Raw genomic sequence first — 24,366 nt, forward strand, 5'->3', positions numbered from 1 at the left:
GAAATGGAAAGGAACTAGACAAAAGCCAAGTATGGTGGGGTTTTTTGCACAATAATGTATCCACATGTCAAAAGCCAGATGAATTTTTGAGCTTCTGAGTATTGAAATGTTTGCATTCTCTCTTCATGCAGATTCAAGATCCAGCCCATATTATGGCTGGCAGTGGGTCCAGATCAGGACCAGCCAGTGGGTTGTCCATGAAATCGCAGCTTCAGATCACTGGTGAGCCTTCTGAAATTATCTGTCTTTTCTGCTTAGAAATGTGACAGCGTTTTTTTCAGAATTAAACAGAGTTTACTATGTTGCATTTCAGGAAGTTTTGCATTTTAAAACACCCAAGAAAAGTCAGGATTGATGTTAGGCCATCATTACTTAGCAACTACTTTATTCTGGGTTTTATCTAAAATGCATTTTGAAATGATACATACTGGTGAAAAAGAAAAAAGAAAGGAATCATTGGTTTTGGTTGCTGTTAATTGTACAGACAGTCCTCCTAGAAATGTAATAGTGCATTATGATACAGCTTGCACTTACTGCAACTTGGCATAATATCAAATCTAACACTTTTTCCTGATACTGCTGTTCATTGAAGTTGACTTATGGCTTCTCCCTTGTTACATGTTTTTATGGCCACCATTGAAATGGATTAAAAAGGGGATAAAAAATGTAATAAAAGTGTTGGTGAGAATATCACTGTAATTGAACACCTCTGGATTGTTTGGAGATGGATTTACATTACAGCCTTTGCTTTTTGTAGTGCCTTACCAACAGAGCAGCAGTTGAAACTTACTTATCAAGTTTTCCTCACTTCTGTTTTCTGGAAATTTAACTGAGGCATCGGAACTGAATGAGCAATCCAGGAGTGGATGCAGATCTCTATTTAGAAGCATCAAGAGTAAATTTTGCACCCTCAGTGTGAAGACCTGTGGGCATATGCAGTAGTTTCAGAAAAGGGATGTTGTGGGGATGAAAGGAATGGTCAAAAATAGATAAAAATCTTTAGACTAGGAAGAAGGTTGGATCTCACTGTTACACAGGCTGTAGCTGTCCCTCTGAGGTCACAAGCTTGTGTTTCCTCAGTAGGCTGTGAGGCTGTAGAGAAATCTTGTCCCTACAAGTTGGTATTGGATAGAAATTGGAAGAGGTTTTCACAGAGGTACCTCCTCCACACAGGGATGGAGAGCAGAGCCAAGAATTGAAGTGGTGATTGCTGTCCAAGGCTTTCCCCACTAAAGGCCTGAGACTCACACAAAGACAGTGAGTAAATGCCTCAGTGTTTGGAATTGAGATTACTGAGGTATTTGAATTTCAGGTCTGAATTTCTGTAGATGTTCAGCCATGATTTGCAGCACACTGTTGCTGGTGCTACCTCCCTCCTGCCCTACCCTCAGAGCTCCATTCTGCTGCCCTCATTAGTTTTAAATGAAGTTTCAGGGTGTCTGGGTAAGAACAAACTTGGAAAGTAGGTACAAATCTGCTGATTGCTGCTGCTCCAAGGCAGGTCTTTGAGATAATTAGAGATGTTCAGGTATGAGGTGCTATAGCATAGAAGTACTGGAGACAGGAGGGGAAGGATAGGGAGCTGTTTGTGAAAATTAATGAGTTAAATTCTGTGAGATGTCTGTAATACACAGAGGAAGAGTTTTCCTTGGGAGCATTTCAGAGCAGTTTATACTAAGCTACTTCTCTAAATCTCTAAAGGAGCATAGGCTATAAAGGGAATCTGGGGAGATTAGCCAGATGGGCCTGAATTAGTCATTTCTTTTTAAGGATGTAGTGAAGCTGTGGTGGGTGGCAAACACACAGAAGAGCAAGTTGTTTTTTCGCCAGAACAGTGAATTCAAGGGCCAACTGGAAATGATAATATCTTTGTCTTCAGTACTGTTTTGTGACTTCAGTGTTGCCAGTGAATCCAAGACACCTGGGACTCAAATATCAGGGTAGACACACACATTGTAAAGGAGGCAGCTTAGCAGTCGTGTTTGGAAAGATGGGAATGCTGCAGTCAGTAATACTGAATGCTTAAAAAAAATCCAAACATCAGAAAAAAAAAAAAACCACCCTCCACACCCCCTCCCCACCAAAATTAAAGCTCTAGAGCTGCAAGTCTTGCCCAGATTTGTTGTTGCTAGAACAGGAAGTAGCTACTGCAACCCAGGGTTTGGATTCAGCTCTTCAGTAAGTTTGCTTAGCTGCAGAAAACTTTACACAGAATTCATTTTCTCAGTGATGTTCTGTCCATGAGAAGTTGTGGCAATTTTCCACAGTGCCTTGATGAGAGGCAGATCATGTTTTGAGCTTTTTAACAAGCAGTGTAATAAACTCCAGGAGTTCTCTTGGCTGGTGATAGACAGGAGAAGCTTGTGGAGGATATTTTCTCTTTCAACACCTAAGCACTTCTGTGCATCTTGTACTAGTTATGATTAATAAGAGTGTCTGATGTTGCAAAAGTACTGTTGCATGTTTTGGGCATTAGTGTGAGCTGTGGCATTGTGTAAATGAGCTGGAATGCAAGAGGGTTTTTATCCATGTAATGCAGTGTTATTCCTGAGTGTTACTGTGAGGTATCAGTGATCTGACACTTGAATTCTGAAGCACCCAACTGAAAAATACTATTTCTAATTGAAATCTTCCTGAGTAAATTACTGTTTTTTCTCTTTCTTAACAGTTATTTCAGCAAAACTAAAAGAAAAGAATAAATGGTTTGGACCTAGCCCTTATGTGGAAGTCTCAGTAGATGGACAGTCAAAGAAGACAGAAAAATGCAACAATACAAATAGTCCAAAGTGGAAACAGCATCTTACAGTGTAGGTTTGATTTTATTTTCCAATTTATTTGAGCTAAACTAAAGCAATTGACAGTGGGCTTGAAGACTGTGTTTTTATTTTAAGCAAGGTGTTGAATGTTGCATGAGGTGGTGACATTTGTATAATTGTTAGAGTAAATATAGTACAGTCCGAAACAGATATTTACAAACTATTACACTGCTTGTGCTTATATATTTTGTATTGCTATGTGTGGCATATTAAAGGAGCTGTTCTTTGTGTCCCACTGTGGTGTACCATGCCATAGCACAGGTATTTGGCTCTGTCTTGTGCACTTCTAAATTCAAGTACAAATCCAAAATTCCCAATCAATTTATGCAAATTGCTAGTACAAAACTAACATCAGATTCAAGATGAATACAGCTGTTGATAGTTGCTTGGCCCAGTATTTGTGTTGTGAATAAGGAAGACACACAAGTTCCATAAAATTTAGTTTTCTCTTAATGTCACATGGAACTCTGGGATAAAGATCAGTCTGTGCTTGCACATTGGACAGGGACTTTTCACAAGGGCATACTGGATGGGATATTAGGAAGAAATTCTTCCCTGGGAGGGTGCTGAGCCCTAGCACAGGTTGCCCAGAGATGCTGTGGCTACCCCATCCCTGGGAGTGTTCAAGACCAGACTGGATGAGCCTTGGAACAATCTGAGATAGCAGAAAGTGGGGTGGAATGAGACAGGCTATAATGTCCCTTTAATGCAAAACCATTCATACATAAGTAATGTGATTTACTTGTACTTAAATTGTAGATTATTCTTCTTGAAGCATCTGGAACATTGCCTGAGCAAAACCATTTTTGTATCTGTCTTTTTATTGTACTTTAAATTATTGTGAAGTTTTAGTTACTACTATTTACTACCTTACTTTGCACTGAGATATATTAAGAAACAGAAAATCTTGCGCTTTATATGCATGTAAATGTAGAAGAGCAGAATTTTCTTTTACCTTTTAAAGCTTTCCTTTTTCTCTTTCATTTTCTAATGGGAATGTTTGTAGTTTGTGCTGTGCAAATCCACACAATAATACCTGGACCATTTTTGCTCTTGTTGAGTAAGAGCTGAGCACAGACACCCCCTGGATATCAACTTCATTGGAAATTACACTAAAGCTGCATGGAGCTTAGTGAAGTAACTTGGTTTTTAGGAAATATATTGGCACAGCTGCCTATATTCAGATTCAGGACAAAAAGGAAAAGTGTAGTGGCTTCTGCAAATGAGGGTAAACCCTCTTGGGGTTCCTCTCCATGGAGTCTGTTAGGTGATCTTCTGAAGGGATTGGCTGACTGTGCAAGTCTGGACTCATCAACCATATACAGCTGAAATTATCCACTGAGAAAATAAGCGGTCATTTGTACTCATTACTCACAGTGAAAATAATTTAAAACTATATAAATGTTAGAGTATTCATTATAGAAAAAGAATATCAGCATTAAAAATTACTTTGACATTGTTGTCACGGAACTTACTGTGTATGACTGTGTTGTATATGCTGGTAGTTTTTCTGTATTTCCCTTAAAAGGTAATAATAAAAAATGTATTTGGTCTATGAACAGTCTTGCAGCAGTCTTGATTGACATGACATATCCAGGTGACATGAGAATGTGATAATTAGAAATGGTTTGATGTTACCACCGTTATTTCTTTGTTTTTAAATTACTTCTAGTGACAGTGGAAGTAGATGGCTCAGTTCACTCCCTTGCCCAGCAACAAATGCCCTCACAGTGCTGAACTTTTTCTTTTTAGAATTGTCACTCCTGTAAGTAAATTAAACTTTCGAGTCTGGAGCCATCAAACATTAAAGTCTGACGTCCTGCTGGGAAGTGCTGCTCTGGATATTCATGAGACGCTGAAATCCAACAGTATGAAATGTAAGTCTGAGATGGAGGGTGCCTCTGAACTGTCTGTTAGTGAACATGAATGCTGTGTGCACCTCTGGAAATGGCCCTTAAGGGTTCCATTGGGTGCTACTGGTTGCTTTTATGAGCTTCCTACTACTTTTTCAGTTAGTTTCATCTTTTTGGTTATACACAGGCTGCCATGGTGTCCCTGGAAATAAGATTAGATTTTTGCTTTGCTAGTGCGTGCAAGACTGAGTGAAAGAAAAGTGTTTCTTTTATATAGCTTAAAAATTCAAACTATGGTTGGGATTCTGATGCTAGACAGGAAATGTGTAAAGTTATTTTTGCTCTAAATAGTGCTACAGGGGTATGTTGTATCATTAATTTAGGATCTAGTTAGGCTTTGGGCAGTATGTGCATCCTGGGCAGCTTGAAGGAGAAATACAGAATTCTACAGACCCATTCCAGCACTCAGGGAGCTGCAGCACTGTGCTGTTCTGCTTCTCTTCTGTCCTTTAAGGAAGTGTTGGTTTCCCAGCTGTCACACATGGGTGTTGCAGATGGAGAATGCTGACAGCAGTGAGAGCTGCTCTCCTGGCAGTGTCTGTCCTGCTGAATCTGGGTGAAAATCCCCATGGGTCAGTGCATTTGCTGTCTGACGCCAGGCACCTGTAGGAGCTCACTGGGGTTTGTTTCAAACATTTCATCAAGAATGCTTATTTACAGTTCTGTTTCACTGAAACCTCTGAATATACCATTGGTCTGGGGATATGATGGAAAATGTTCACATTCTAAATGTGAATCTGGATGTCATTAGGTAAATGTGAAGCTTTTTAGTCAGAAGACAGAAATTGTATCTGCTCTTAATCAACAATAAAGGGAATTACACTTCCTAACTCTATATTGAGGGCAGGTGCATTAATTGCTATGGAAATGTGAGAGTCAATCTCTGCTGTCATGATAATCCTTTCTAGGCAGCAACAAGATTATGCTCCAGTTTTACCCTTTTTGTAGAAACAATAACTTTCTAATGATGTATGAAAATGCTCAGTTTTACTGCACAAAATATAATGGAGAGGTAGAGCTGTAGGTCTGGGGGGAGTTGGGGTTTTTTTTCCCCCCCGATCACTGAGGTTTGCAATTGGCTCATTGAATAAAAGGCTCTTTTTTCTCATGCAGTAAGATAAGCTCCCTTTGTTCTTTGTTCTTTTCCAGTGGAGCAGGTAGTGGTGACATTGCACCTGCTTGGTGACAGGGAGCCAGCAGAAGTGGTGGGAGATCTGTCGGTCTGTCTGGATGGGATGCAGGTCGACCCCGAGCTCCTGACCAATGGGGAAGCCTCAAGTACAAGAAGTAAGTAACTTTAAGTCCAAATCTACATATATCTGCTATGCAAAGCCATTTTTGGAGAAGCTTTAACAGTCTTTAAATAAGCACAATAACAGCAATTTCTGTAACTTTCTGTTTATAGGCATCAGAAATCTCATGCGTTGTTGAGGTGGAGTCATAGTTCAGAGGGCAGACTTTCAGCCTCATTGCAGCAAAAACCAGATCAGCATCTTTATTTTCTGGACTTCGCAAACTTTGGTCTAGTGATCCTAAATGTTAATGAAAGTCTCTAGCTTCCCTGAATTTTAATAATGTCATTAACAGAAGAAATGCAAAGTTAGTTTGATCTCATCATCATCCTCGTAATAAGTATTCTGCTTACTAGGAGGCATGGGTTTATATTAATTTTTCTTAAAATAGCTCATTTAAATGTATTCATAGATTTATTTCCCTGTGGAGAGCTGCAGAGAAGGATCCACCTTCTGTTTAGTTGGTGTGTACAGTTTTTTAAACTGAAGACTTGAATTCATGTAAAATATCTAATTGCAGTAAAATAAAAAGGTAATTTTAATTCCCTTGGAGCAGGACAGTGGAGCATTTCTGAAATACTGTACATTGAGAAGTAGAACTAGGTAAGATTTATTTTCCTAGAAAACAACAAGAGACACTGTCAGCAGTAGTGACCAGCTGGTCATTTAATTGGCAAGTTCTAGGTTTCTGGGCTGGGGGAGTGTTAAAGTCCTAGAGAAAGCAGCTTTGAAATTTCATCTGAGTATCATGGAAAAATGGAACTAATACACAAATTCTGTAAGCATTATTTCTTAGATCTTTTCGTCCATTTTCTTTGCATTTTGTTGAAAGGATCAATTGCGCAGACTGATTGTGTGGAATTTTGTTTGTAAGTAAAAGCCAGATGCTGGGATTCTGTGGGACTTACAGAGTGGGACTGAGGTATAGGGATAGAAATATCTAGTGAAAGTTCCAAATTTTCCTTTTACGTAATACTCAGTTTTCATCTGTGCTTTTTTTGGATTTCCCAAAGTTCACCTACTGAGGAAAAGGTGGGAAAAGTCATGCAGGCAGTGAAACTGAGTACAGGGTTGGCACAGCAAGCCCCAAGTTCAGCAGAAGGTTCCCAGATAATCAGGGAACTGGAGCACATAAGGAAGGAGTTAAATGTTAAAGTAGTCTAGCACATTGTACAGGCTAAAGGCACTTCAGGCAAATACATTGTTTATGGAGTTGCTTTTAAGATTTCTCTTGCCGGGATTTAATTCCTTCCATGCACAGTGCACTAACAGCTCATTATCCTAAGACTTTCTGTGACTACATCCTTGTCTTTGGCCTAGATCTGTCCACAGTTCCCATCAGAACTAAAAACTGATTTCTTTATTAATGACATTTGTTTAACTCTATGGAAATAAAGTATTGGTGCTGTCTACATGAACAAGCAGTTTTGTGCTGCATATTCAAGGTTTGCAAATGCTGGCACAAAAGGCAAATATTTCCAAGCTGGCTGAATAAGCAATTGCAAAACATTTGCAAATCTAGGCTGAGCTGCTGTAATGCTTTTGGAGTACAGCCATATTTTGTACCTGCTTCAATGCCTTTATGTTAAATAATTTACTGAGAAGGGGAAGGGTCTGGGCTAGAGAGCCCCAGAAAACAAAGCCCCCCAGCCAACCAGAGAGGGGATTTCAGTGAAGTTTTTGCCCTTTCTGCTCTGCCTGCCATCACTGAGAGAGTATGAAAAGCCAGCTCCATTTAAAAGAATGAGCACTGCTTTATACTGCTAGAAAGACAGTGTGTGTAATTGGGAATATTCACACAGTCAAATGATGTTCTGTCACATCTTCCATTAGGTGGAAGTATTACAGTGGCAGTAGTTAAAAAAAATTGTATTCACTCACACAAATAAAGACATGCAAAATATGTACAGCTTTGAAACCCAGTAGATAAGCAGCACATAGTGTCTCACCTCCACATTTGAAAGAAGTGTAAGCATTAAAGGCTGTTCCTTTCCTTGGAAATGATGCAGGGTGTTGCTGATGCTTCTGCTGTCTTTTTCTTCCTGGTATTTAAGGTCCTACACAGAGTGAAAGCTCCAGAGTAAGGAGTGATGCACGGTAAGACCTTTTTCCTCTCTTTTTTTTTTTTTTTAATTCTGTCTTTTAGTATCTGCAGTTTTGAAAGAGAGGAATTGTGTGTTTTGTAAAGAAGACAATGAAAAATTTATGAATGTGCCCCACAGCAGTATCTGTTAAGATCTGAGGATGCCCTAAACAAAAATACTGAACTGTTGCTCAGCTCCATTGTCTGGCTGCAGTTTTGCCTCCATACCTGTCTGATCTTTTTGTGTTTTCTCTTTGTGCTCCACATCCTTCTCCCAGTGATTACCCAAAGTAAAATATATATTTAAACACCTCCCCCTCCCCCCCCCCAAAAAAAAAAAAGCACTGGTTGTTTTTACACTGGTTTGTTTTATAGTATGGAGATATCAGAATTATATTTAGCTTTGTTAAGAAGATCCCAAAATCTGTCTGGCACTTACAGTGCTCTCAGGCTGATACCAGACTATGAATCTTGCTGCCTGGTAGGATAAGAGAGTGCCCAGCCATGTTACTTTAATTAGTTCCATGTTAACCATGTTACTTTAATTAGTTCCCAGTACTACGAGTATTTTAAGGATCTGTACAAGACACAGCCCTGTCTGGATGACATCTGGAGTAACCAAGCTAAATTTCACTCTTTTTTTCAGTAGTTTGTATTCTTGGCTGTGTTGTCTGAAATATTCCCTTGAAAGTTTGGGTTTTTTTCTGTTTTCTTTTTGTGTTTGAATGAATTTTTAGAAGCCTTGGATATTCAGAATACCTGAATATTATAGAATAATAATAATAATAATAATTATAATGATTCAGTTTTGGTATCATCCAGGGGGCTTCTTGTGGTCATTGTGAGGATCTTGTAAATGATCAGGAAAGTGACTTTCTACAAGGGCATGATGTAAAAGAACAAGGTGGAATGGCTGAAAAACTGGGGCTAAATCTCCTACAGATTTGAGGTCACTAATGATTTGGACCTGTTTATTTTGCTCTTGGTGCGGTATGAATTACATGCAGCATACCTGGTATAGAGCAAAAGCATGTTTGACCATGATACTGAGGTTAAATCAACATGATTTTACTTGGTCCTTTACAACTTGGGATTTATTTAGCCTTACCTACTGGGTTTTTGTTGGTGTACATTTGAAGGAATGTAATTTTCAAGGTACTGGGTTGAAACTGTAACCTCTTCTTTCATTTGTGATGGCTTATGTGCTTGACCTGTAAATCCACTAGAATTTTAGTTGACTAACTTTTTGTTTTGCCCAACGCATTCTGAAAATAAAATGCTTTAGACTGAAGATGTAGATACCTCTAACTCTGCTTAAGGAGCTACAGATGTATCAGAATAATATTTGCTAGGTGTAAGTGAGCAGCCCAGCATGGGTCAGTACTGCTATGTAGTTTCTTAATTCTTGTAATGTTGAGCAGTTTATTATATTCATATCTGCTAGTCAAAACCTTAATGCTAAATTCTCCAGCCTGTTCCAGAATTGAGTTTAGAGGAAAAACTATGTATGCATAAGTAAGATTTCTAAAAATTTGTAGCATTTTGTATGTTCTGAGCATATGCCAGCCCTGTGGAGTAAAGGCACACAGGCTGTTCTCAGGTGTTAGCTTCTCATCTCATTAGGGACTCATGGGCAGAAATAGCTGAGCAGCAAAATCCAGAGCCTGGACCTAAGGGCACGTGTATCAAATTGGGAAATGAAAGAGGAGATTTTGATGACAGATGTTATATACATGTATTTCACCCCCTTTCCAGCGACTGAGGTTTCAAGTACCTCAGGAGATAAACTCTGAGTGTGTTTATACAGATGTATAGATACTTGGAATTATTGTGAGTGTTACAAATCTCACCTAGTTGTAACAGTTGCATTCTAGTGTCTTTCACATGTCTTTTCAACCCCCCCGAAAGTGTCCCAGGCCAGGCTGGATGGGGCTTGGAGCAACCTGGTCTAGTGGAAGGGGGCTGGAACGAAATGATCTTTAAGGCCTGTCCCAACCCAAACTCTTCCATGATTCTGTGATTTGCAAAGTTTCATATCACGTGTGCACTACTAGAACACTTCTCTGTGTCTTTTCCTGCAAAAGGACTAACTCCAATGGCCTTGAAAACTGTGAGGATGCTGCTTCCAGTGAAAACAAGACTGTTAATGGCAGTGACTCTCCGTTGCTCACAAATGGGAACTGCAAACCTGCCAGACCTCCCAGGCCTGCCAGGCCCCCGCCCCCCACTCCCCGCAGACCCCCGTCGGTTGCTGGTAGGTCCTCGGGCTGGGCACTCCTTGAGTGAATATAACTGTTTTTGCTCCTGATGTTTAACTGCACTTTGGGTGGTAAATTCTTTGGCAGGTCACTTCTGAAGGAGTATTTTTTAGCTTGCATTTGATACAAGTTGTTTAGTCATTGTTCCTGTTACTGGAAATTTCTTGTTTCCACGTCTGCTCAGGGGTGGTGGCAGTCAGTGATGGTGCTACAGAGAGTGGAGCTGAGACCAGGAGAACACAAGTGAGTGCTGCTGCTGCACTAAGGCATCCACTGAGGGTGGCATCAAATCCACTGAAGGCTCACAGAACTGCCTCAAGTTGATAATACTGCATTCTGAGATATGAGTTACTGGTTTCTACAATTGCAGTGAGATTCTGTGAAGCTGCAGCACTTAAAACATTCATTATTCTTCTCTGCTGAAATGGATAGATTTTTTTTTTATCTAGTTATTTAAAAACTATCCAAAGGCCACTAATTCTGAAAAGTTACTTGATGTTTTTTAGGTAATTCTTTTACCCCCCATACAATGCGTGTTTCTGTAGTCTCATTATTACAATTGATAAATGCTGGGTCTGGATGGGCCCTGCAATACAGTAATTACTTTAAAAGATTAATCCAGTGCAGTTTATTAATGAGACTTGACCTGTGTTCAGCTTATTACCCCACCCACCAAATGGCATTAAGATAAAACTGAAAACATTTAAAGAACATCTGTGTTCCTCTCCCATTGTGATTGTTACTTTCCATGCAATATCAAATCTCCTCTTGAAAATTTTATGCTTATCATCATTTAAACTATTCTTCCAAATAATAAATGGAAATTAATTAATTCATTAGTACAAAGAAGTAGTTTTTTATCATCATTTATTGTTTACAGAATGCAGACAAGGTAAATATTTATCAGAAATACCAAAATACTGTTGATGGCAGTTCTTGGATTAAAGCATTTTTACAGTGAGACAGAATTGCTGTTCAGTTTTTGTTTGAGCTGTGGAAACGTGGTTCTGGTAGGTTTGCTTTTGTAATGTGTAACTTCTGCAATAGATTGGTGATAAATGTCAGTTAAAGGCTTTTTCTCTTCTCTCTCTGACATCATAGCAAGTGCAAATGGTCCTTCATCCACATCCACAGAAAGTGATGGGGCCAGTGCAGGATCACTGGCAGGTACAGGCTCAAATACACCTTCAGAGCAGAGCCCTGAGGGGGCAACAGCCGCCAGCACAGCTCCTGCCACTCCTGCACTCACCACTCCTCCAGTGTCAAGACAAGTCCAGCCAGTAAATCCTTCACCTCAGGCTCTTACTACAGTCAGCCAAGGGCCTCTTCCACCTGGGTATGGGTTTAATGACTTCTTTCTCCCCTTGTGTGCTGACTTTTCTGGTTTTACTTTATTTTACTTACAGTAGGTGTAAGAAACCATAGATAACATCTGCCTTCTGCTGCCTGACAAAAATCCCCCAGTATGAATTTGGAGGGTTTCTAACTGTTTTGTATGGTCAATCTTCAAGCATTCAGAAAAGGATTACTTCTGATACTTATCATATGTTCCCATGTCAGTGAAACATAGGTTTAAAATAGTGAGACAGCTTGTTGTCTTCAAATTAAAATAAAGTCAGGTAGGAAAATATTGGTGCAGATAAGTAGAAGAAAAGCTGCTGTTGCAGTCCTGAAGGTTTGGATTTCATATTGCAGCTCCTAAGAGTAGTGTGGACGCACTGCTGTACTTTGGGTACATATGGAATTTGTCAGGTGGTTCACCTCTTGCCTCAAAGCTCTCAACTTTAAAATACAGCAGCAGAAACATTGCTGGACTCTCTGAGTGAGGGAAATGAAAAGCTTCCCAATGTGAATGGTGAACTTGGTGAATTACCTGCCTTGATTTGCAGGTAGTGGAAGCAAAAGGTAGGAATGGTCTTAAAAGAATTAGTCTTGAAAACAGCAGCTGTTGCTTTATCATTTTGATTTCAACAGAAATGGCAAATAGCTTTCCCCCCCCCCCCGTGATGTTACATCTGAAACAAGTACAGGAGTAAGTCATTGTCCCAAATACTGCATGTGCAGAAAATGTGACCAATGCCCTTATGGTGATCTCTGCATATACTTGATCACTGAAAAATGTGTATGTATTGGATTAATGCTACTCTAAAAGGGGATTATGATCTGTAGTTGGTTCTGTTCAGCAGATTATTGATACACTTGATATTGAATAGAAAATTTTGCTAAAATTTTACACCTAGACATGAATTTGAACTTCTGTTTCCCAGAAAGGTAGTCATGTACAATGTTTTTTTAATTTTAGTTGGCATAGAATCACTGTTAATATGAATGGTACCACTGTGTGCTGCACACTGTTCTAGTGCATCTCGTGAACCAAGGGTTAGTTTTAAGCATTTTGTTTTGAAATAACCATTTTATGAAAGCAGATGTTTCTCATCTTTGTGCTGTAGATGCATGGTTGGAGTAGTTTGATCTGGAGGAAGATTAAACCTTTTGATCTATTTTCAGTTGGGAGCAAAGAGTAGACCAGCATGGTCGAGTGTACTACGTGGATCATGTTGAAAAAAGAACAACGTGGGATCGGCCAGAGCCTCTTCCTCCAAGGTAAGCCAGGATCAGCCATACAATCATCTCAGATATCTGGGTTTTTCAGGAATTAATTGCCTGACAGTTTGCTAAAACTGGAACAAATATTTGAAAACAGAAATGTGAACCCAGTTGCTCCGGGTTGTCTCCAAGGAATGCATATGGAAAAGAGTTGAATGTCAAAAAGAGCCAAATCTGAATTTCCTGTCAAAGATGAGGCAAGTGCATCTTTACTGACCGAGAAACAGATTTCAGTTAAAGACAGTAGATGCCCCCAAGAGTAAAAAAAGAATAAAAACCACAGAAAAGTATTTTGGCACTGAGGTAACTATCAGCTTGAGCAGGAATGCTCTTGGTTACCTCTTATCCCGTTTACAGGTTACTGTTTGGAGGCCTTTGATCTTGTCTCAGGGCTTCCAGCTGCCAATTTATTATGCACATAGAAACCAACTTTCGGTATTAAATATCTCCAGCTCTTGGCATCAGAGCAGCCAGTGATGTTAGCTCACAGTTGCTGTTTCTTATTTTTTAACAGTATAAGAAAAGCACAAGAGTTGTTCTGTTGCACTTTTTTATCCGCAAATGGTTCACACACTATAAAGAATTACAAAGTGAAAACATGGGATGGTAAAGAGAACTTGTTATTAAAGAACAAAAACTGGCAGTCTCATAAATGGAGCCCATCTGTCATATTTCAAGTTATTTTGAACTTTTTGAACAGATAAATTTGTATATTGCTTAAGCTTACTTAGAATAGGAATGTTTTCTTTCAAATTTTGTCAGTAATACTGATCTCATATGAACTGAAAATGAGGAAAAAAAACCCAAAGAAAATCAAAACAAAACTCCAAACCTTTCTTTTCTGCCAGATCAGAGTCTGAGGAAGTCTTGTGTTGAATATCTTAAAATGTCAGTGGGTTTGCTGTGTTTTCAGGAGAAACCAAGAGGCTTGTGTTACAGACTGGGTGGGATAACAGCAGTGATGCCAGCAAGTATTGACAGTGGTCTAGACAGCTCTTGACAATTATTTCAAAAAACCCTGAAAATACAATAAATTGAGTTGGTCTGACTTGGTATAGTATGCAACAAATAAAAGTGATTCTCATAAAAAAAGTCTAGCTCTTGCATAATTTTAGCAGAGGGTAGAAGGAGAAAAAAGCTGCTGATGAGCCCATGCTTTCTGTTCCCTTCCACCACATTGGCCTCCAAGTGCCTCTTAGGCTTAAATTGCCAGCTATTGACAGCTGTGGCTTGTCTTTTTTCCCAAAGCTGGGAGCGCCGAGTAGACAACATGGGCAGGATTTATTACGTTGACCACTTCACCAGGACCACAACGTGGCAGCGGCCGACACTGGAGTCCGTCCGGAATTACGAGCAGTGGCAGCTCCAGCGCAGCCAGCTCCAGGGAGCCATGCAGCAGTTCAACCAGAGGTTCATATATGGGGTAAGGAATACTGGGTGACTGAGGGTTAGGGTGGTTTTGGGCATGCCTGTGGGTGACCTTTCCCCATAAAGGCAGCAGATTCTGTTATGGTTTATGATAATGTATCTCTGTGTGTTGCATGCCAGGGGGGGCTCGTTGTAATGTTAGTTCATCTCCTTCCAGTCAGCGCATGAGATTTAGTTGTCACCTCAATATAGGGCTTCTTGGATAAAACTTATGTACAGTATTGATAAGGCTTTTGGCTCAAAACATACTACAGCTAATAAGCTGGGTTTTTTGTATTGTATCTTGTATTACCCTGGCCAAACACACAGGAGGTAAGCAATGCATTTCTGCTCTGGGTAAAATAAATTATGCACAATGAATTTTAGGAGAGCAGGGAAATTGAAAATAAATAATCCTTCCAGCATTTTTACTCCATTATTTGTCTCTGATGATTAGCAGACATTAGATCACTCTAACTCAGGCTACTCATGCTCATCAAGAATGATGGAGGTTCTGATTTGCGGTACGTGTGAGAATAAAATGGAGCCTGTAAGTGGTGGTAGGGAGAATTGTACTGAGTTCAGGAATGAAGCTTCTGATTGCATTGGGTGCTACTGTACTAATTTCCTCCTGCCTAGGCAGGGGTACTAAACAAAGAATAATTATTTCTTGGCACTGTAGTTAATTAAGCATGCCAAGGTCAGTAAAAGGGGCCTTCTCTGTGGGGGGGAAAAAGAAAGAGTTGGCCTCTTTGCTTATGTGTAACATGAACAAAAATGCATTTACTTCAATAATTCAGGATGGCTATGGTAGAACATCTGGAAAGCAAATGACTAGTCATTAATATACCTCATTTGTTTGTGTGGCTTGCAGAACCAGGATTTTTCATCCACACAGAACAAAGAGTTTGATCCTCTTGGCCCTCTGCCACATGGATGGGGTAAGACTAACTTGAATGTGTTTTGTAATGCAATGTAATTAAACATTAAAGCATATTTCTGCCAAATTATTTGTCAGCTGGTCTAAGCTAGTTTTTGAAAATTAAAATCTACATTTAAAATATTTTAAAATCAGATCTAATCAAATGTGCTATTAAAACAGAATCCTGACTAGGCTATGCCATTTCAAAGTGGTTTAGAAACTATAAAGTGTTCTGGTTTACTCCACTGGTAACAAGTGTAATAGCTGCTTTAACACTGTCATCCTTTTGAGACTTTTTCATTCCCCCCCACCATCCTGTTCCTGCTAAATCAGGCTCCAAATCCTCTCCAAATCAAACTGCTAAATTCTCTCTCCAAGACAACTCTTGATGAGTTTTGTTGGTCTGAAAATGTTTTTTATAGTGATAACTAACTGCTTCTTGATTTGGCCCTCTCGCTGGAATAAATTTGTTCTTGTACTTTACAGGGTTGAGAATTTACAACTAATACAAATTTTGGCAGGGTGTAATAAAAAATAGAAGTGTAAAACTGCTTTCTGGTGTGACTATCAAGTAGATATAAAAGTTCAAGTTTTATGATATGTAGGCAAAGCTCTCAGAATTCTCTTGTGGAATTTGGAGCAAATAATTACTTGGCAGAGTTGGCCCTGAGTTTTTGGGTTCACCTGCTTTTTCAAATCCAAACAGAACTATTTGGATTTTTAGTCCTGGTATTGCTGCAACTTCGTGCCATGAAATTGTCGTTCCCCACTCTTGTGCTTAGGTACATTATAAATAACATTTCACAGAAAGGTCTTTAGGCTGGCAGTGTCCAGGAAATGGTAAACTGAGTCTCCACATTGTGTGGAATTCTGCTGTCAGGCTCATAGGCAAATGCCTGCTTACAGAATTCTCTTCAGTTTCTTGGAAACTGAAGCTTTTGAGCTGTGGCAATCAGATTTTGCTCCATTTTTGTAATTTGTTTCTCTTGCAACACTAAATAAAAATGGTATGAAGAGCTGCAGAATGGTACAGAGTTGCAAGCTAGGGCATTTCTCATAGGCAGTGTTAGGTCAGTGTATGCCCATGGTTCATCTGAGACAAAATATAAACGTGTTTTCTTGGAACCTACATTGACTGTGTTTTATTCCCTGTTATAATTTGAACTTGAAGCCCTCTTGTATGTTCTTGATACTTCTGTATATATCTGTTCCCTCCTCTGTGTTTGCTTTCTGTGATGCTTGTCAGGCACATCACAATATTTGACACAGCTGAAGTTTCCTGTGAACAAAACAGCTCACAGTTTTCCCTGTTTCCAATTAATTTATCCTACAATTGAAAAATAAATTACATGTTAAGGAGTAATGTCAATGAAAGTGAAAATGTGTTGGGTCAGAGGAGGTGCAGAGAAGAAACCTGAGAGCAGGAGAGGTTGGGTCCGGTGATGGATATTGTATATCTGATGTAGTCTCAGCAATATATTAAAGAGGGAATTGAATTTGTTCTCCTTTTACATCTTTTCAGAAAAGAGAACTGACAGCAATGGCAGAGTGTATTTTGTCAATCACAACACACGAATTACTCAGTGGGAAGACCCCAGGAGTCAGGGGTAAGAAATCAGTTGGAGCTGCATGTATGATGAAAATGTAAATTAAATTAAAATGTAGCCAAGTAAGTGAGAGTAGAGTGAGCCAGGAATTGCTGCCCACAGGTGAGACATGGATTATGCTATGCAGGCATCAGAGAGCTCAATAAAAAGTTGAGATATTGGCCAAAATAGAAACTGTTGCAATATTACTGTGTCACCCTACAGTTTCCAGGAAAGCCTTGGTCAACAGTAAGCAATAAATACATTCCCCAGTAGAAAGGCTTCTGCTTTTCATAAGTAATCAATTACATTTGTCTAAACATTTATGTCATTAGAGGAAGAAAATATTTCCTTTGTAGGATGATGGGATGGTGCAGAGTCTTGAGTGAGACTGGTTGTTTCCCACACAGTCATAGAATCACAGAATGGTTTAGGTTGGAAGGGACTTTAAAGCCCATCTTGTTCCACCCCCATGGGGAGGGACACCTTCCACTATCCCAGGGTGCTCCAAGCCCCATCCAGCCTGGCCTTGGACACATCCTGGGATGAGTAGGAGACAGAAAGAAGACAGACCCAAAAAACTGTAGCACCTTTCCTCACACCTCTTTAAAAAAGGAGGAATAAAGGAGACAGAGAACTTGAGGCACTACTAGAAACACAGGAGTTCTGTTTATTTTGGGTTCTGTCACTGCCAAGTCTTTGGGGTAAGGAACGGAGGCAGGAAGTTGAGGGTGTGTTCAGTCCCAGCTGCTGTTTGAGCAGAAAATGTCTGTTTGGTGAAGCAACTTCACCTGTCCTCCATGAAGGAGGGGAAGGGGGACAGTCAAGGCTGTGTGAGAGGGGTCACAGCTGTAGCCACTCACCTCTGCAGCAGCCAGCTGTGCAGAGCAGTTACTCTTGGAGCAGCCCAGCAACAGAATGTTTGGAATGCACAATCAGGACATGGTATTTATGGAGGGCAGCCACTGGAGAGCAGTTCACAGTGATACTACTCAGGTCTTCCAGATATGTTGAGATCTACTTTTCTGTGTAGTAAAAATGATTGGAAATTGGCAAAAAATTCTGCATGATCCGTATTTGCATTGCCTTTTATTTTTGTCATTCTGAAACAGTTTTGGCTGCTGTGATTATGCATGAGGTACCAAAAGCTGCTTAGTAAAATGATATCAGTTTTTGAGTAAAACCCTCATAGTTAGAAGATAAAATTCTGGTTTTTGTGAAGGAAACAATAAACCTTGCTTACATTTTTCCCTTAAGGTTTTTTCTTGCCTTTATTTAAGGTATTGCAAGCAAAGGAGCTAATGTTTACTTCACCAGTCCTTTTGGTCTAATTGAGAGCTGACTGCAAATTCTGGGGGGGAAGCTAAAATAAATCCAAACAAACTTTCTCAATCTGTAGACTTCCTAGATTTTCCAAGATGCTTAGTGTCTCAGGTATTACTCAATTGACATAATGGGTTCAGTTGATCAGTTACCATGTACTTTCTTGTATCCATAGTCAGTTAAATGAGAAGCCCTTGCCAGAGGGCTGGGAAATGCGATTTACTGTGGATGGAATTCCCTATTTTGTGGATCACAATAGAAGAACCACTACATACATAGATCCCCGCACGGGCAAGTCTGCTCTGTAAGTCTTCTTAACATTTTACTAAGGTTTCAAAAGCCAAGTTTAGCACACATCATTTTTGAAAATTTTTTTTTTTTCTCTTACTACATTATTAGGCAGGAAGGTTTACATGGAGCAGTGCTTCTTAATTACCTGGGATTTTTCATTCACTGAAAGTCCCTGAAGAAGGCAGAGTTCTGAACACTGCAGAATCCTTCTTGCCACATAGTTTGTGAGATTTGAGAGTAATGGAAGAGCTGCATCTGTCCTGTTGATAACCAAATCCCTTCCTTAGAGTTACTAGTCTCTCTCTTTAAAAGGGAGCCAACCCTTTTTTTTTCTGGGTTTTTTTTTTTGGTTTTTTTTTGGTGTTTTTTTTTTTGTTTGTTTGTTTGGTTTTTTTTTTTGTTTGTTTGGTTGGTTTTTTTAGGAACCAGAATGAAGTTGAAACCAGAATTTACCTCCCAAGTTAATTGAATGCCATCCCTTCTTTATTGTTAGCATATTTTCTTACAGTTAATGTTCAGGTAGTGTTTTAAATGTACTGTTAAGCATTCCACAGTTTATAAAGAAAGAGTTTTCTTTTTAGTTTAAAAACAAGAAATTATACCCCAAAATCAAAAAATGTGACTGGGTAGCCAGCTAGACCATACAGCTGCATAACTAATACATCTGCAGGCTTTTACTTGAGTTACGAAATCACTTGGAAATTCATTATTTTCCTCCTTTTGGTTGCAGAGACAATGGACCCCAGATAGCTTATGTGCGTGATTTCAAGGCCAAGGTCCATTATTTCAGATTCTGGTGTCAGGTATGGATTCATTTTTTTGCAATATTTGCTTGCATCTTTGCTTTTGCTTACATGCTTTCAATGCCTTCTTCAGTGCCTTCCAATAAAGGGAACCAAACTCTATTCTAAGATTAAAGGTGAGTTAAATTAGGAGGGATTAAATGCAGGAAATGTATAAGCTAATGTAAGCTTTAAAGTGATATAACTTTTGGCTTTAAAATGTTTTAGAATAAAGGAAAACATCAATTTCTCCACTTATTTTTTAAGTGATGGGTTCTGAATAGCATTTTCTTGCTGCTGTTAATACAGGAATATATGGAAGAACAGTTTTATTAGAGTTAATACAACATCTGCTTTCCATATGAATATCCTCTTCTGGCAGAAAATGCAGGGCATTTGCAACACAACAGACATGTCTAAGCATTGAGGGATATGCTGTGGTGCTCTGACATAATATCAAATTCCAGTGTGTCAATCTTGGTCCTCTAAGCTCCTTATATCAAGAGATGAAGTAACTTGATGTTTAGGAAAATGTCTTTGGTTCAAATGTTCCAGTTTTCAAGAGTCACTGAAGTATCCTTTGAAAATAGTGGACAGACCAGCCTTGTTTTTCACTTGGAATTTTGTGCAGTATAGCCTGAATATTCTAATTTTTTATTAAATTAATAGACTCACAGAATGGTTTGAGTTGTAAAGGACCTTAAAGATCATCTCATTCCAACCCCCTGCCATGGGCAGGGACACCTTCCACTGGCCCAGGTTGCTCCAAGCCCTGTTCAGCCTGGCCTTGGACACTTCCGGAGATTAAGGGGCAGTCACAGCTTCTCTGGGCACCCTGTGCCAGGCCCTGCCCACCCTCACAGCTGTTGGGAATTCCTTCCCAATATCAAATATCCCTCCTAACCCTGACTCTGGCAGTGGGAAGCTGTTCCCTGTGTCCTGTCCTGGCCTTTGTCAATAGTCTCTCTCCATCTTTCTTGTTGGTCCATTCCAGGTACTGGAAGGCCACAGTTAGGTCACCCTGAAGTTTCTCCAGGCTGAACAATCCTTATTCTTTCAGCCTTTTCTTACAGGAGAGGTTCTTCATGTGTCTCAGCAGTTCTGGGGTGTAAAGGCTTCCTCAGCTGGGATATGTTACTGATCTTCATGGTTTCCAGTATCTTGTAGGAGTGCAATATTTAACCTGTTCTGAGCAGCATCTGGAGGTGTGTTCATGTCACTGTAGATAGCAGTATTGGAACCAATTTATTCTTGGAATAAATTACAATTCAGATACCTTGATTGCTGAGTTTGTTTTATATTGATTGATGAAATTCAACTGTACTTTTTAATATATATGACAAATAGCAGTCCAAACTGAGTAGTGGAAACTTTAAGTGATTGTACCCTTCACATCTAAAAAATTTCCTTTCAGCAACTGGCAATGCCACAGCACATAAAGATCACAGTGAGCAGGAAAACATTATTTGAGGACTCATTTCAGCAGGTATTATGTTAAAACATGGGAGTAATGGGTATGAAAAGTAGTGTTATTAAATTTATTCTCACATGTCATTTTTGAACCTTTGATATCTTGCTAATGTTACCTTAAGTTAGACTAACAAAAAAAAAAAATTAATTTAATAGTTTGGCTGCATTCACACTTACAAGATCCTGCTAATCTATGTCCTTCTGGCACTGATTTATCTGACAAAGGTGGTTTGGTTTTGTTTTCTTTTTTTTTTTTCCTCAGAATGATTTAAAATCTGAGTTGATTTTGAGGAGACTGCTGGGGCAGACTAGCACCCCATTCTCAGGATGTTTTTGTGTTGTGCTTATGTTTGTGCATTTTTCCTCACAATGTGTTGTACTAGCATGGTCTACATAGAAACAGTATATTAAGTTGATCTTAGTCTGGTTGTCTTGAAATGAGTAATTTTTTTTAAAAAAACAAAAATTATTAATTCTATTTGCATTATTAGGAGTGAAATTCTTACTAATCTCTGTAGACCTAAGGTTAAAATATTAAGGTTTTGTTAAGGTCTGTAGACCCTGATTAAAAATTTTACAAATTATTAAATGCTCTAGTGCTTGTTAGAAAATAGTAATAACAGCTATAAGCACTGGTTAGAATTTTCTTTAAAATAATTGATTGTTTTTCTTCCACTAAGATAATGAGCTTCAGCCCTCAGGATCTCCGGAGACGTTTATGGGTTATTTTCCCTGGTGAAGAAGGTTTAGATTATGGAGGTGTGGCAAGGTAAACTACACTGAAATGTCAGATAATAACTTGTTCTACTGGTGGTGATGTGAAGGCTTCCCCAAAGTATTTAACTGCAGTGCTTTCACAATAGGAGTGAAGTTTATTCCTTAGATTGGAACATCTGAGGAAGGCAGTTTTGCAAGATGTCTGCATGTCTTCAAACAGTGTAAAATGATTTTCAGTTTCCATTAGGAGTTACTTTAATCATCTCCATGATTAAAGAGGTGCAGTTTACTGAACTAAAGTGACCCTTTGACCCAACTGTTAATGTCAAATATAGAGTTTATTGAAAAAGTGAACAGAAATCTACATTTAAATCCAAGGTCTTGACTGGAATGTAACTGAGAAGTGCATATGTTAATCGGCATTCCCGGCCCTGGGTGTTTAGATCAGTGGTAGACTTGTAATGTGCTCATTTATCCAAGCCACTGACAGTTGTGTATCATTGCAGCTTTGCATTTCAGTTTGTAATTTGCTGTAGTTTCCCTTTGGTGTCAGTATGGGCCAGCTGCTCTTTGGGGAAGGAGGCTCAACAAGGGCCTGAGTCAACATGAGTAAGCTACAGTAATTTCTTCTGTGTCTGATTGATTTTGAAATGTGATTTTATTGTTTGTGTGATTTCAGGGAGTGGTTCTTTCTGTTGTCACATGAAGTCTTGAACCCCATGTATTGCCTGTTTGAATATGCAGGGAAAGATAACTACTGCTTACAGATAAACCCAGCCTCTTATATCAACCCAGACCACCTGAAATACTTCAGATTCATCGGGAGGTTCATTGCCATGGTAAGTCCTGAAGCAGGAAGCAGGTCTGCCCTTTAATTTTCCTGTAAGTACTGTGCCATTAGATGGATAATGAAAAAAAGCCATTTTTGAGCTGACAATATCAGGTGTTTTGGCTATAACTCCTGTTGATATAAGCTACTTCAGCATATTGGCAGTGATGGTACTCAGGTTGGTTTAATTCTTTGGCTGTCAGATTTCATGGGCACAAAGAACAAAATGTTGTCATATTAAGTACTGAAGCATCCTTTGCATTATTTTGTCTGTTTTTGTGTTCCTCAGGCTTTGTTCCATGGGAAGTTCATTGACACTGGTTTCTCTCTGCCATTCTATAAACGTATCCTAAACAAGGCAGTAGGACTCAAGGATTTAGAATCTGTTGACCCAGAGTTTTACAACTCTCTCATCTGGGTAAAGTGAGTTTGACTTCATTTTGTTCTTGAAATAGCAATACAATGTTTTTGGTTTTCACTTCTGCCGGGAAGTAGATGTAAATCTATTACTAACAACCCCACAGAAGAACATATCTAACATTGTAGAGCAGTATAGAATTTTTCTGTGACTTTGTGATTTGTTCATGCAGAGCCTTTCTGGTTCATTGAATATTCTGTGCAGCATCTTGTATTGTGTTTTTATTGGCTGTTATTAATTCCAGTTAGACATACAGATGTGGCAGTGTTGAACATGGTTACAAATAAAATGGCTTGAGTAAATTTGACTGAGACTTCTCAGATAACTGATGAAAAGAAATCAGGAAATACCCATTTAATGTTTCTCTAGTACTGGTTTAGTTAGAAAACAAAATGTTTAGTGCTACAAAAACATGAAGTTAACAAATGTAGTTTATTATTTACTGACACACCATTCTTCTGTTAGTCACACTTGCAATTTGACTTCAGGGTTGGTATTGAAGATTTAATGCTTTAAAGAAGTTCTAGCTGCCCTGGTATTTTTTGCCCCAAGCTTAATGATTCCAGACCATTCCTACTTGCAGCCTTCCATGTCTGCATGGTCAGGCACCTCTATGTCCATGCTCTTGTGGAGTCCTCCTCTTCCACTCTTTTGCAAATTCCTCTCCAGAGAGTAGCAAGTAAAAAGGATGTGGAGTTTCTAGACCACAATTATTTAGAAATTATGAATTACAGATATTTTAAGAAATAATTTTTAAAACCCTTTCAATCTAAAGCATTGTAATTTTGTACTGATTTTGTCATAGGAAGATGCCACATATTTTAATCTATGGTTGATATGCACCATTTGTTTCAGTAACCCAGATTTTTTTTTCTTTCAGTTAAAAATGTTAACAAATATATTAGAAGAAAAAGAAAGACAAACTGAGTAAATTTTTTTTCTTTAGCTATAATAAAAACAATTTTGCAGAAAAGTTAGTCTTTCTTGGGACTAGAGACAAAACATTTCACTTACGAATCACACTAAGAATAGTTCTAAACATGGTTTGAAAACGTCATAGAAGGTGTGAGAATAGATTGGGTTTTGAAATGCAAAACTAAATATAATAGCCAAGATTTTCATCTGTAGTGGTGATTCTTGGAAGGTTCATATTAAATACTGAGGAGCAGAGAAAGCAGCATGAGATGTTTAAGAACTGAGATAGGAATTTTGTTTGGTTTTCAGAGTAGTGTGTTCTGCACTCCATGGATGTGCTGCTAATGTTGCCTTCATTTTGATTCCAAGCAACTTCTGTAGTGATAGAAATCTAGGCTGGAGTGCAGAAAAGGCTTTGCTCCTTGAAAAATCACTTAAGGATCTGAAAATTGGAGAAAAGGCTTCAGATCTTCAAGGGCTGCAGAGTCCTCTCAGTCCAGACACAAACTTCACTGTAGCTGGGCCTGCTTTTCTGTAGTGCTGCTGGAGATACTCTGAGGAAAGGACTGCTCATTTACAGGAGAGAAGAGCCATGTCTGTCAGGACAGAAATAATTTTGTTCCTTACAAAAAAGTAAATTTTATAACTTTGTGGGAAGCATTCCTTGGCACTTGTATCAGGGGACTGTTTTTCTTGTTCCCACAAGTATGAGGATTTCACAGAATGGCTGAGTTTGG

The 24,366-nt window shown here is 39.0% G+C and overlaps 1 protein-coding gene across 6 annotated transcripts in view; it reads left to right on the forward strand.

Annotated features, from left to right (window-relative positions):
* The window catches only part of ITCH (itchy E3 ubiquitin protein ligase), a 59,846-nt gene that overhangs the window by 26,812 nt on the left and 8,668 nt on the right, over window positions 1-24,366 (forward strand). For 5 of the 6 annotated variants that reach the window (XM_009092928.4, XM_050982058.1, XM_050982056.1 and 2 more), the window contains exons 2-18: window positions 132-222; window positions 2,669-2,807; window positions 4,569-4,693; window positions 5,879-6,016; window positions 8,076-8,118; window positions 10,189-10,358; window positions 11,464-11,698; window positions 12,871-12,966; window positions 14,218-14,392; window positions 15,251-15,317; window positions 16,821-16,905; window positions 18,383-18,511; window positions 19,229-19,301; window positions 20,695-20,766; window positions 21,431-21,519; window positions 22,147-22,306; window positions 22,586-22,719. In XM_009092928.4, coding sequence (XP_009091176.1) covers window positions 153-222; window positions 2,669-2,807; window positions 4,569-4,693; window positions 5,879-6,016; window positions 8,076-8,118; window positions 10,189-10,358; window positions 11,464-11,698; window positions 12,871-12,966; window positions 14,218-14,392; window positions 15,251-15,317; window positions 16,821-16,905; window positions 18,383-18,511; window positions 19,229-19,301; window positions 20,695-20,766; window positions 21,431-21,519; window positions 22,147-22,306; window positions 22,586-22,719 — 2,000 coding nt within the window. In that variant the 5' untranslated portion in view covers window positions 132-152. The remainder of the gene's footprint in view (window positions 1-131; window positions 223-2,668; window positions 2,808-4,568; window positions 4,694-5,878; window positions 6,017-8,075; window positions 8,119-10,188; window positions 10,359-11,463; window positions 11,699-12,870; window positions 12,967-14,217; window positions 14,393-15,250; window positions 15,318-16,820; window positions 16,906-18,382; window positions 18,512-19,228; window positions 19,302-20,694; window positions 20,767-21,430; window positions 21,520-22,146; window positions 22,307-22,585; window positions 22,720-24,366) is intronic. The other variant, XM_050982059.1, reaches the window with a different exon arrangement.

This window comes from Serinus canaria, chromosome 20, assembly GCF_022539315.1.
Source record: "Serinus canaria isolate serCan28SL12 chromosome 20, serCan2020, whole genome shotgun sequence".
Classification (NCBI taxonomy): Eukaryota; Metazoa; Chordata; class Aves; order Passeriformes; family Fringillidae; genus Serinus; species Serinus canaria.